Source organism: Peromyscus maniculatus, chromosome 3, assembly GCF_049852395.1.
Source record: "Peromyscus maniculatus bairdii isolate BWxNUB_F1_BW_parent chromosome 3, HU_Pman_BW_mat_3.1, whole genome shotgun sequence".
Taxonomy (NCBI): domain Eukaryota; kingdom Metazoa; phylum Chordata; class Mammalia; order Rodentia; family Cricetidae; genus Peromyscus; species Peromyscus maniculatus.
The window spans coordinates 71,126,059-71,139,655 of NC_134854.1; the positions used below are offsets into that span (position 1 = coordinate 71,126,059).

Genomic DNA, 13,597 nt, shown 5'->3' on the forward strand with positions numbered 1-13,597 from the left:
GAGTAGTTGAATCAATCCCAAGCTTACTGGTGTGGGTTTAGGGAACAATGGCATTGTCTTCCCCTTTAGCTTACCTTGGGGAAGGTAAACAGCAGGCTCACATTGTATGAGACTACAGTTAGCACCGAAGATAGAACTAAACATTTTAGAGTAGAAAGGAGCCCCCTCACCCCTCAGCAGAGTCACTGTGTGCCCTAGCATGCTTCTTCTAGGAGGGAGTTCTCCGAGGCTCCTCATGAACTAGATTAATTATACACAAAATCACTTAGAGGTTGGAATTTAAACAAACTCAACATCCTTTACTTAGTGCCAGTCTCCATCCTGGGTGCCATGTGGGCTAGTGTAGTCCCTGGCTGTGGTTTTTGTTTCTGTTAATTCCAAGTAGTTATTTTCCACTCTTGAAATGTAAAAGATACCACTTGAAAAATTGTAGTTGTACTGAGTAAGTGCTTTAATTTTAGCTCTTAGGCAGTGGGATTAGTGTTTGCCCTGTACATCTCCTTAGGATGACTCATTGTCTTTTTTTTTCCCCTCTTTTTAAATAATTTATTTTTATTTTATGTGCATTTGTGTTCTGCTTGCATGTATGTCTGTGTGAGTGTGTCAGATTCCCTGGAACTGGAGTTACAGACAGTTGTGAGCTGCCAGGTGGGTGCTGGGAATTGAACCTGGGTCTTCTGGAAGAGCAGCTAGAGCTCTGAACTGCTGAGCCATCTCCCCAACCCTCTATTTTTCTTTTTGTTTTTGCTTGAGAACTGGTTTCACTGTGTGGCTCTGGCTAGCTGAGACTCTATAGCAAGCAGTCCTTTTGTCTCCTTAGCGCTAGGATTAGGGGCCTGTGCTACTGCTTAGCAGTTGGACTGTGAGGTCTGTTCCAGTGAATTGCTGAAAACCCAAGCTCTCAAGTGCTGGCATTATAAGCCTGGGCTGCTGTGTAGTATTGGTAGTTTGATTTTAAAGTTACACATAGAATTTTTAGATGTTAGGAATTCCTATGGTGTATTCTCATTCTCTCTCTCTCTCTCTCTCTCTCTCTCTCTCTCTCTCTCTCTCTCTCTCTCTCTCTCTCTCTCTCTCTCCCCCCTCCCCCCGCGTGCCCGGGGGGGGGGGGGCCGTGTGTGTGTGTGTGTGTGTGTGTGTGTGTGTGTGTGTGTGTGTGGTCGGCTTTTTGTATTTGGGAGTTGATCTGGAAGCACAGGATGGAGTGTTAGGGCTGTGAAAATTAGTCCATTCTCCCTGCTGTCTGTGGGGAGCTGTGTGGTGTGTGTGGTTTTGCTCGTGGGCTTCCCTGGGAAATTGAAAATGTGAGTGTTTCACCAGTCTTACACACTTATTTCCTTTAGGCTTTTTGTTACCTTTTATGCTTCTCAGTGTGTGTGTATGAGTGTGTGTGTGTGTGTGTGTGTGTGTGTGTGTGTGTGTGTGTGTGTGTGTGTGTGTCTCCACTTAGAGTTAAGTCACTATAGAATGCTAGTTTCTTCAGTGTCAGAAAACAGGACCATACAAAGTTTCTCCTTAAAACATTTTAAAATTTAGTGTGTATGGGTGTTTTCCTGCATGTATATGGTACATACCTGGTGCTTGCATAGGCCAGTCTGGTCCCTTGAGGCTGAAGTTGTGAGTGGTTGTGAGCCACCACATGACTGTGGGGGAATTGAACCCCCTGGGTGCTCTGGAAGAACAGTCAATGCTCTAACCTGATGAACCACCCCATCCCCTCTTTAAAAGTGTTGTTATATTACAGTGTGTGTGTGTGGGTGGGTGGGGGGTGCTGCTGGTCAGGACATTTTACAGTTTTCTCTATCCATCTTGATAGATTGCACTCATGTTGGCAGGCGTCTTTTTCCACCGAGGCATCTTAGTAGCCCTTGTTTGTTTCCGTTCTTTGAGACAGGGTCTTACTTTGTAACAGTCCCAGCTGGCTTCAAACTTGTGATCTCATCAGCTTCCTGATTGTTATTAGAGTATAGATAAATGTATTTTTTTTAAGGTTTATTTATTATGTATACAGTGTTCTGCCTGTTTGCCAGAAGAGAGCACCAGATTTCATTATAGATGATTGTGAGCCACCATGTGGTTGCTGGGAATTGATTGAACTCAGGACCTTTAGAAGAACAGTCAGTGCTCTTAACCTCTGAGCCATCTCTCCAGTCCCTAGATAAATGTATTTTAACATTGTAAGTGAAACCATACATTATGGGATGGAGCACATAGCCTAGCACATGTTAAGCAAGTGCTCCACCACTGAGCTAGCTAACTGTACCCCCCAAATAGTCCAGAACAATGATTAAGGGGAAATCGCAGGTTACAACCCTTGAGTTTAGTATAGATGGCCCCTATTATATTGTTTTGTACCCTTAAAAAAATAACAAAATCCAGACCACTAAATAAAACTTAAGCATTTGCAAAATAAAGACATAGTTGGGGCGGGACATAAGATGCCTTAGCTAGTAAAAACACTGTGCAAATCTGATGCCTTGAGTACAACCATGGACAGTAAAGGTAGGAGAGGAGAACTGACTCCAGAGTTGTCCTGGGACTTCGTATGCATGCTCTTAGTATCCCCACTCCAGATTGTGTACACAGACATACTCTTAACGATTTCAGGAAAGACAAAATGCTTGGTTAGTTGAAGATTAGCTGTGGAGAATTCGTTTTTCTTGCTGATGATGTGATTTGACCCCCACTTACTGAATTACCATATAGTGTGCTTTTGATGTGTCAGACAGCTCACATCCTGTGTCCTCTTCTGGTTTCCGGACACTATACCCAAATGAACAAACCCACACAGAGACATACACTTATAAATTTAAAATGTGTTTTCAAAGTAGTTAATAAACGAATTCCATAAAAGATGGTCTCCTTTAGTCCCATCTCAGACAGCAGTTGACTTCAGTTGTTCACCCTTTATTATTAGTAAACTCCTGCTGGTGAACACACCAAGTTCCTTTCATCCACCCACTGCCAGACCTTGGAAGAAGATAGCCAGGGCCATTGGCCAGTGGAGTCCTGTTTTCTTGGACTCAGCTTTAGGCAGTGAATAGGTCAGAATAACCTTGACCGCTTGTGCCTCTGCTCTGGCCCCTGTGATCCTATCCTGATAAAGCCCTTTTGGGGGAATGCCAGCCGGAGACCCCTTTTCTGGAACCAGGGCTCCCTGAGATGTTGTGTTTGTGTTCATCTGACTGCAGGCAGACCAGCCAGTTCTTGTGCTGGTTTCTCATGTCTGTTTGTCGTTATGTGTCTGTGACATCCTTCTTCATGCATTTGTGTTTGAAAGTATGTAGTGTATGATTCTTTACAGATTTCCCACTTTCCTAGGGGAAATAAAAACACTAAGGTAAGTTTAAAAGGTAATTCTAAATACTATATTGTTAGCTGCCATAATGAAAAACTGAATTTGCTGCTCACTTTAGATTGCAGTGTTGATATATGTTAGATGTAGAGTATTCTTGCTGAGTCATTGGTCAGCGGTGCACCACTCCCTTACTCCCCCCCCCCCCCTTTTTTTTTTTTCTCTATCCCTGGCTGTCCTGGAACTCCTGTAGACCAGGCTGGCATCCAAGTCAGAGAACCTCTGGCCTCTGTGCTGTGGCCACCCCCACCCCCACCCCGCGTCCGAAAGAGCTGATATCAAAGGTGTGTACCACCATGCCTGGCTATTGAAAAAGCCTTTTCTTTTCAGGAGCATCATCATGTTTTCAGTTAAAGTGATGATCATTTGTCCCAGGCAGAGTACTTCAGATTCCACTGGTCTTATAAAAATTTAAGATTCTTGTATGTTCCTGTGAGTGTCCTGCCTGCCTATGTTGCCTGTGTATCACATGGGTACTGCCCCTGGAGGTTAGGAGAGGGTGTCGGATCCCCTGGAACTGGAGTTGAGATGGTTGTCAGCCTCCCTGTACGTGTTAGGCACTGAACCTGTAAGAACAGCACATGCCTTTAACCTCTGAGTTTACTCTCCAGCTTTATCTTGTAAAAATTTCTTGGCCATCAAATTGGACAGAAATGAGAAACGCAATTCTTGGGATGACAGCCTCATCAGGCTCACCAGCAATTGACAGCTACCTGTTGCTGCTGCCTTAGAACATTTGTAGATCAGGCTTGTCTGAAATTCAGCTGGAATTAAATGTGTGGGCCACACTGAATTATTTTGGCAAAAGCATCTCCTTCTATCTGGACAAGGTATCTAAGGTTGGAGGCTGGAGAGATGGCTCATTCCTTGCAAGAGATTGGATTCCAGAACTCAAGTTGGGCATTTCACAACTGCCTTTAACTCCAGCTCTACGGTGACCGGATGCTTCTGGCCTTTGCATATACATGCACCTAACCCATCAAAGACACATGTGTGCATAAAATAATGGAGGGGGGGGGGATCCCAGAGATTTGTCCTAAAGTTGAAACCATCTTTTCTAACGAGCCTAACTGTGTACTTTGTTGAATGGCACTCTGAAGGCTTGATAAAGAGCCAGGTGTATATGGTCGCACCGTTCACATTATGAGTCTGGCCATTTGCTTTGTAGCTTTGGGCTTTATTTGAATGATACCAGTAAGTAAAAGTGTTGGGCATGTGCTCCAGACCTGCTAAGAGCTGTTGCTCTTAATAATAGTAAGATATTTGTTCCTAATGGACTAACATGTATCAAGGCATTAACCTATTTTTCTTCTCCTATGGAAAAAATAAACTTGAAATTATTTTTATAACACATTTTCATTTGTTTCTAGAAGACCCATTTGATGACTTCTTTGGGAACCGAAGGGGTCCCCGAGGAAGCAGAAACCGAGGTACAGGCTCGTTTTTCTCTGCCTTCAGTGGATTTCCTCCTTTTGGAGGTGGATTTCCTGCTTTTGATACAGGTATTAAAGCCCTAAACGGATCAGTCTGAACAAGACTTTTAGCTAGCACAGTTTGAAGTTTGTAGGGGGCTGGGCAGGTCGTCTCTATTTGCTTGGAAATCTATTTCCTGTCTTGAGTGTAGGTGTGTAGACTGTCAGGGTCTTGCTATATAGACAGGTGTGACGGTAATGCTTGTAATCCTGGAGTTTGTAATGACACCCTATCTCAAAATATGAAAAACCATGACCACCATTGTGGGACTGTAGGGCATATAGTTTTCCCCTGCCTTAAGGTGCTCATAAGGTGTGTCCCAAAAGTCTGCATATGAGAAAACAAAGGGCATTATTCCCATCTTGAGAAAAATTCTACTGTTGTGTATGAGTACTTGGATACATGGATGCCATTGTGTGTGTTTGGAGGCCAGAGGGAGAGAGCTCTTGGGGGTGATTTTTCTCCTTCCACGTGGGTTCTTGTTATAAAACTAAGGTCACCAGGTTTTTTTTTTTTTTTTCTTTTCTTTTCTTTTTTTTTTTTTTTTTCTTTTTCTTTTTCCGGAGCTGAGGACCAAACCCAGGGCCTTGCGCTATACCACTGAGCTAAATCCCCAACCCCGGTCATCAGGTTTTAATGGCACGCTCTTATCAGCTGATATATCATGCATCTGGTTGCCCCTTAGAGTGGTTCTCAACCTGCTGCTCTTGACCTCTTGAGTGTGTCAAACAACTTTTCATAGGGATCTCCTAAGACCATCAGAAAACATAGATACTTACTTAAATTACAATTAATAACTAGCAAAATTACAGTTAGGAAGTAGCAGTGAAAATAATTTTATGGTTGGGTCACCACAACATGAATATCTATATTAAAGGGTGTCAGCATTATGAAGGTTGAGATTCACTGCTCTAGAGAATCATTAGTAATAATAATATTTTGTGTAAAGTAAACAAGAATAATGAGATTTAATTTCTTTATTTTGGTATGGGCTTCAATAATGTCGATTAGACTTCCAGCGCTCATTTCCTGTGGCTATCACCAGTCCTAGGCAGCAGTAGAGCTTAAATGATTGAGACATGCCTAGGACTGTGAGCTGTTTTAGTTTGAGAAACAGGAAACGTACTGAGGTCTTTAACTGTTTGGTACTAAGTAGATACCCCAGAGTAGGGGCAGTCTTTGGCAAGTTGGAAATACCAGTGAGCCGAAGCAAAGCATTTTGGGAGGAGAGACCACTGACAGAAAGTAGCTATAGCTCTACAGAAGTGATTCTGGAGATGGCCATGCTGTTGACAGACATGTGTCTCCCACCTCAATCTCAATCTATAGATAGACTAAGATGGTCTTGTGCTTAGGGGTAATCACCTGCCTTTTCATCCCACTCGGTTGGATTAATTTGTGCCATCACACTAGGACCTTGGCATATTGCTCTTTGAAGCAGCTTTTGGGTGGTGGGGCTGGGCTAAGCCAGGTTGTGGCAGCTCACTCAGGAGGGTGGCACACTCAAGAGGCAGTTCAAGGCCAGCCTGGTCCACAGAGTGAGTTCCAGGACAGCCAGGGCTACACAGAGAAGACTTTTTTTTGAAACAAAAAAAAGGGGTGTGTGTGTCTTTCAATTCCTTGTATTTGTGTATGTGTGGGCACTTGCTGGGGAGCAAGTGGCATGCATGGAGAGTGCAGTCAGTTCTCTTACTATGTGGGTCGGGGGCAAACCAGGCTTGACAACTGGTGCCTTAACCCACTGAGTCATCTCACTGGCCCTCTTGGACGCTTACTAAGTTTTGAACTTAGTAATTTTTTGCATGAATACTTGAAGTATGCAGCCTTTAACTGTATTTTTTGTTTCTCTCTAGGATTCACTCCATTCGGCTCACTAGGGCATGGGGGCATCACTTCCTTCTCTTCAGCATCATTTGGCGGTAGCGGAATGGGCAACTTCAAATCAATATCAACTTCTACTAAGATAGTTAATGGCAAAAAAATTACTACAAAGAGGTATTTATCAATGAATTTGTTTGCTTTTGAGGTAGTGAACTCACCTAGACCAGGCTGGCCTCAGATTCACAGAGAGCCACTTACCCCCGCCCCTAGGGCATTAAATGCTCAGTCAAGATCTTGACTTTCTTGATTCTTCTGCCTTTCATGATGGCAGTACTGTGGTTAGTGGTTTTCACAGCACTGTTGTGCTATGGCTTGAAATGCAGGGCCTTGCCCACAGTAGGCAAGCATCCTACAAACTGAGCTTTCCCTCCAGCCCTTATTTTTCCACTTAAAAGTTTTTGAGACTTGGTAGACCTGAATGACCTTGAACCCTCTAATCCTGCTCCCGTCTTCCTAGTGATGGGTTATAGTCATGCACATCACATGTAGTTTGTTCTTAGTCATGGGAGTCTGATGGCAGTGTTTCATGTGCTTGCTTTGCACATCCCTGCAAGCTGAGTTTCTAAATCAGCTAAAGTTTTCAAGCCTTTGGCTTTCAATATTTGCTTAATGTTTACTTTGAGGCATGCCAGTGTGTGGTCCTGTGAGATGAGCTTTCCTGGCACTGTCAGTGTCTGTCGCAAAAGGAAAGTGGCTGAGTAGGAGAACCCTATGGTTGAGTTGGGCTGGAACCCAGGGTCCAGGTGCTCTGCCCCTTAGCCACACCTCAGCTCCAGCCTTATTCTCTGTGTTAGTAACATCTTGTGTATTGTTAGCAGACAGATTCACAGTGTTTATAGAGTCCAAACTTAGTTTGGACAGGACAACAATCTTAAAAAAAATTCTTAAGCTGAATTTTGAGCTTAATTTTCATGGGCCTGTTCTATAAATTCTCATATTTAAGAATATTATAAAAACTTTTTTTTTTTTTTGTGCTTCTAAGGAGGAGCCTAGGGTCATAAGTGTGCTAGGCAAACTCTCCATTCCAGTTGAACACTGGTTTCTAAATGAGTCATTTCTTACAGAATTGTGGAGAATGGTCAGGAAAGAGTAGAAGTTGAGGAAGACGGACAGTTAAAGTCCCTGACGATAAATGGTAAGGAGCACCTGCTACGCTTGGATAACAAGTAATTCAACGCACGCGTTTAACAGAAACGGTAAACCATAACAAGCACCAGTTGAGGAATAACAGGAACTTTTTTTTTGAAGATTTCAAACGAACTCGACTTTCTGTATAACTGTACCTAATCTAAAGTATTTATAAAACAGCTCATCGGAGCCCCTATTTGTCATAGACTTTTGAGTTTGTTGTTGGGACCACAAAATAGGACCATTTTTTTGTCTTTAAAATTGTTGTAATCTCTGTATGCACTTTGCTTTAAACAAAAGAAAACAAAACGTAATCTGAGGTGAGCCCTGTGACTCTTGAGTAGTGCTAGGACAAGACTGTTGTTTAACACCAGCATGGATCTGCTTCCTTCCCATTGTGTTGACATGTGAGTGAGTAGTGTCAGCCTGCTGTGAAGTTAACATTGCCAGATGAACCTTCCACAGAAATATTTCAATTTTATTTTCAGTATTTAGTAATGAAAGCTATTACTGCATCAATGGTAATACATTTCTGGTTTAGTGTAAATTAAGGATGTTTTCTAGTTGTGCATGGATGCTGGCAAATTCGTCAGTTCTGACAATTGTTTAAATATGTAATGTTAAGCTTAGGTTTAAAAAAAGCTGGTAATTTGGGTCTATGTCATTTGCTTAAAAAAAAAAAAAGAAAATAAATGCGAATGTGTTTGGTGCATTCTTTCATGAGTGGGGTCTGCAGCCTTCTTGTGTCTGTGTGATTTTGTGCCTGGGCTTCTCATGTCACTGCTGTGCTTCCTTCCATCATTATGGTGGATTCTGAGTGGAAGTCACATAGAGATCTGTCTTCAGCATGTATGTACAGAGAGTATATGAAGACCTGTAAACAATGACCAACCGTGTGTGTGTTGGGGGGGGCGCCCTCAGATTATATGAAGACCTGTATAAATAATGAGCAACAACTTAGTGATTTGTTGGGGATTGAATCCAGGGCTTGATGTATGCTAGACAGGTAGTTACCACTGATACCCTCTCATCCTAGTATTTTTGAAATCTCTTCTAAACAGCTCAGTCTAGTCTTGAACTCTAGATCTCCCTGCCTTCAATCCAAGGGATTATAGGCATGCTCCATCATGCTTTGCTGTTACAAATGTTAGTATAACAGTTTGTGAGGAAAAGGAACTGGTCCAGAAGTTTTCATTGACAACTCTGTTGTAGTTTTCTAAGATAGTTTACAGACTATCACTTCAGGGCAGTGCATGGAACATCATGGTCTGATTCAAGAGCCGACAACAATGAATTTCTCTGGTTTTCAGTCTGTAAAAATAACCTTTGGTTACAGCAATTCTAGCTAAATGTGACATTAAACTCAACTTGCATTTAAGCCCCCGCCCTATCATTTAGGAAGTGAGAAGTGTAGATTCTGATTGTTGTAAAAATTTCTCCTGGGACTGTAAGGACTTTGATACTGCCTGAAATAAGGAATAGCCATTTCACAAATTTTCATAGGAGAGAAGAACACCTTTAAAGTGCATAGCTAAAGTGAATGATCTAAAGATGATGGCCAAGTTTTAAGCATTTGAACATGTCTTAGGAGTGAGCTGGTTGTGACTCCCACACCTTTGGATAAGGTGGGTATGCAAACGCACTGCAGATCTGAAGACATGGGTGCCTATTGCTTTGCTTCCCAAATAGTGTGTGACCAGAAAGCCCTACTTCATTAATGACACCAAGTAGGTACCTGGAAACAGGATGAGATGGAACCTGTGGTGTTGCTAAGGATACAGGAGTGAGACAGTACTTGGCCTCAGTTGTGTATTTGTGCATGTGTGAGAACACGGTGAGGTTGGAACTTGAAGCATTGGAGGTCATGCAGCTGTGCTAGAGCCTAAAGACCAGGGGTGGAGGAGGCGGGTGTATCTGTTGCTGGCTTTGCGGACACACAACCCACTTGTTAAAACTGGTTCCCAGAGACCTGAATCCCCAGGGTGGATGCCACTTGATGCCGCTTTTGGTTTTTCGAGACAGGGTTTCTCTGTGTAGTTTTGCACCTTTCCTGGAACTCGCTTTGGAAACCAGGCTGGCCTCGAACTCACAGAGATCCGCCTGCCTCTGCCTCCCGAGTGCTGGGATTAAAGGTGTGCGCCACCACCGCCCGGCTAGGAAGGTCTCTCTTGAGTGGTTAGTCTTAGAGAATCTGTCTGAAAGCTTGTGAGGGTATGCTCAGTTTCTGTACAGGGCCATTCTCAGAAGCTGGCTGCCGTGTGCAGTCCTTGCATAGGAGGTGCCTGTGTCTGTAAGGCTCTTTTTCCCCACTCATTCTCTTCTCTGTCAATGAAGTGAAGGCTTTATTCCCCACGCCTTTTTTTTTTTTTTTTTTAAAGAAGTTCTAGGATTGGTTCTGGAGCTGAGTCACTGTTAGGATATGCAATGAACATATGTTCGTTGAGTGGCTTGCTTTGTGGAAGTTAAGGCAGTTTTCAATAGCAGTGTGTAATCAATCTGGCCATACAGCAACGTTCTCAGCCTGTGTGCCTACACGGCTAAAAGTGTGTGTGTGTGGGGGGGGGGTGGGTACTTGAAGGTGCTCAGGTGTGAGGGACAGTGGGATGAGCTGCTTGGCACAACTCTAGTTTTTATTCATCATCTATGTGTGTGGCCTCTTAAGGAATATCACTTTCAGAATCCTTTTTTTTTTTTTTGAGGCGTGTTGATGGTAGAGAGAGGGTCTCATTCTCGTGCCCTGACCCCCCCCCCCCCCCCAAGTTCTGGGATGATCTACAGGCATGCACTGTTAGCCTCCCCTTGTTGTGGGTCTCACTATGTATTGTAGACCATGGACAGCCTGGTCTACCTAGATAGTACAGCCTATATAGTTCTGAACTCAGAGATATACCTGTCTGACTCTTAAGTGCTGGGATTAAAAGTGTGCACCATCACTCCCAGCCCTGTGAGATGGTTTCTTTGTGTAGTTCTGGCTTTCCTGGAACTAGCTTTGTAGACCAGGCTGTCCTCAGACTCACAGAGGTACGCCTGTCCTCTGCCTCCCAAGTGCTGGGATTAAAGGTGTGCACCACCACCGCCTGGCTCCCATCCTTTTTTTTAAAAAAAACTTTATTGTGGATAGAACCCAGAGATTTGTTCATGGTGTATCCAAGCTGCATTCCCCAGCCCTCTTCCAGAATATTTTCTCAGATTTTTCTGTTATACTTTTTGTGTTTGTAGTTTGGTTTTTCTGCCTTGTTGGGAGTTGGGGAGATAAGGTCTCACTGTTGATTAGGCTAAACTGGAAGTTCATTGTCTAGCCTACTTCAGCTTCCCAAGTGCTGTGATTATAGGCACAAACTACTACACCTGACTTGCTGCTGCTTGGTTGAATTCATTTGAATTACTTGCATGTACCCTGAGGATGATAGGGCACAGTCCATAGATTGCTCACCCTAGCATATACCAGTACTTGGATTTCATCCATCTGCCAGCACAGATTAAATCATAACCTCAACCTCAGCTTGTAGGGGGTTTGAAGATACTGATGTATGAGACCCTGTTTAGGGTTGGGAAGAAGTGCTGGGGAGTGTTGAAATACATTTCTCAAAGCTTTCCTTTAAAAAAAATCATTTTACATTTGTATTTGGGTGTGCCTGTTTCCCTGTGTGCAGTGTACACGTGTAAAAAGCATTTTGTGCGTGAGTGTTGTATGGATGTGTCTACTTGTGCACCATGTGTATGCAGTGCCTGAGGAGGCCAAAAGAGGCCATTAGATCCCCTGGAATTGGAGTTACAGACAGTTGAGAGTGGCTATATGGTACTGAGAATTGAATTCTGGTCCTGGAAGAGTGGCCAGTGCTCTTAACTGCTGAGATATTTCTCCATCTCCCATTCTTGATTAAAAAGTTATACATAAAATTATAAAACTAATGTCATTCATGTAGGTGTACACTTTTAGGTAACGGTGGGTTTAAAGTAAAAAAACTGGGTATATGTATGTTTGCCTATATGTATGTCTGTGTACATGTATGTTTGTACTGTGCATGTCTAGTGCTTTTGGAAGCCAGAAGAGGATGTTCCCCCGAACTGGAGTTACAGGTAGTTTAAACTGCCACGTGGATGCTGGGAATAGAATCAGATCTCCTAGAAGAGCAAATACTCCTAACTGCTGATCTACATCTGAGGACTTGGTTTTATGTGTCTGTGTGAGTGTGCTCATGTGAGTGGAGTTACTCCTAGAGGCCAAAGGAAGGCACCTGATTCCTTGGAGCTGGAATACTAACCAGTGTTGACAAGGTTGCTGTGGTTGCTGGGAACCAAATTCAGGTCTTCTAGAAAAATGCAAAATGCTGAGCCATCTCTCCAGCCTACTGACAACATTATGTTCTGTTATAGGCTGGTTTTAGAAAGCATAGTATACAAAAAGTCTCCTTTTCCCCAGTTTTGGGGAAATAGATCCTGAAATTTATCCATTGTCTCTGGGAATTTTTGAAATAATAGAACAGTTTTTCCCTTTTTACCCTCTGGTAGCCAGAATCTAGAATGAACTTTCAGGCAGGAGGTGTATTATTATTATTATTATTATTATTATTATTATTACTTTTTTTTTACAGTCTTACTATGCAATCTGTATTGATAGTAAGGAATGGAAACACAGGCTTTTTTTTTTTTTTTCCTCTCCTCTCTTGAGACAGGGTTTCTCTGTGTAGCTTTGCGCCTTTCCTGGAACTCACTTTGTAGACCAGGCCGGCCTCAAACTCACAGAGATCCGCCTGCCTCTGCCTCCTGAGGGCTGGGATTAAAGGCATGCGCCACCACCGCCCGGCCCACAGGCTTCCTCTTAATTGACCAAGAATGAACCCAGATTTGAATCCTCCACTTCTCTCTGTTTTCTTTCTGTGGTCACTGGCTTGTCTGTAGTCAGCATGTGTGTCTGTGTCTGTGTCTGTCCTGTCTCCCTACCCTAAAAGGGCTGTGCTCTCTATTTATTGAACACAGGAAACAGGCATTCTTTAGAGACTTCAACAGTTTCACAAGGGGAGAAGTTATATTACTGCTCCTAATGACTCAGAACCAAACTCTGGAAGAGCAGATTCATATTCATACCTTCTTCTCTCCCCCACCCCACAGGGTTTCTCTGTGTAAGAACCACCTGCCTCTGCCTTCCAAGGCATGTGTCATGACCACCCAACATTATTATTTTGTTTTTTAGGGACAGATTTTTAGCGCTGACCCATTTCTCCAGCTCCAAAATGTTTTCAACTGAAGAACTAAGTGGCATCTGCTTTATGTCCAGCACCTGAGTCCTGTTGGTCCCCTTTTCACTGAGCATATGGCAGAGGGCAGTGGAGTCAGCCTTGGCTTTTCACTGAGCGTATGGCAGAGGGCAGTGGAGTCGGCCTTGGCTGCTTGGGTGCAGGAAGCTGCTTTGCGTGTGTTCCCCGTCAATACTGGCTCTGGTCCTAGAGGGTGCTCCAAGAGGCATTCAGGAGTGGCCACAGCTGTGGGGAGTGGGGAGTTGCTAAGCAGCACTGTCTTGTAACTGACAACATTTGGCCTCAGTCATGGGAACAGTTGGTGTTTTTAAGATTCCTATTAAGTCCAGCCCTGCCTGCCTAAGGACTGACTTGGTTATGACCATCCTTACCCAGGGTTTTTGGTGGGTATGAGCAACACAGTTTTAGGGGCACAGCATCCTATGGGACAGATAACTTTTCCATATAGAGGATACCAACTCAACTGGGACTGCTGGAAGTCATTTGGCCCTTGGTCTTTGTC

At 43.5% G+C, this 13,597-nt stretch overlaps 1 protein-coding gene across 10 annotated transcripts in view; it reads left to right on the forward strand.

Moving 5' to 3' along the window:
* The window catches only part of Dnajb6 (DnaJ heat shock protein family (Hsp40) member B6), a 57,272-nt gene that overhangs the window by 29,445 nt on the left and 14,230 nt on the right, over window positions 1–13,597 (forward strand). For 6 of the 10 annotated variants that reach the window (XM_076566728.1, XM_076566726.1, XM_076566731.1 and 3 more), the window contains exons 6-8: window positions 4,726–4,857; window positions 6,682–6,823; window positions 7,774–7,844. In XM_076566728.1, the coding sequence (XP_076422843.1) occupies window positions 4,726–4,857; window positions 6,682–6,823; window positions 7,774–7,844 (345 nt within the window). Of the gene's footprint in view, window positions 1–4,725; window positions 4,858–6,681; window positions 6,824–7,773; window positions 8,561–13,597 lie in introns of those variants that run through there. The other 4 variants (XM_076566732.1, XM_076566734.1, XM_076566733.1 and 1 more) reach the window with 2 other exon arrangements.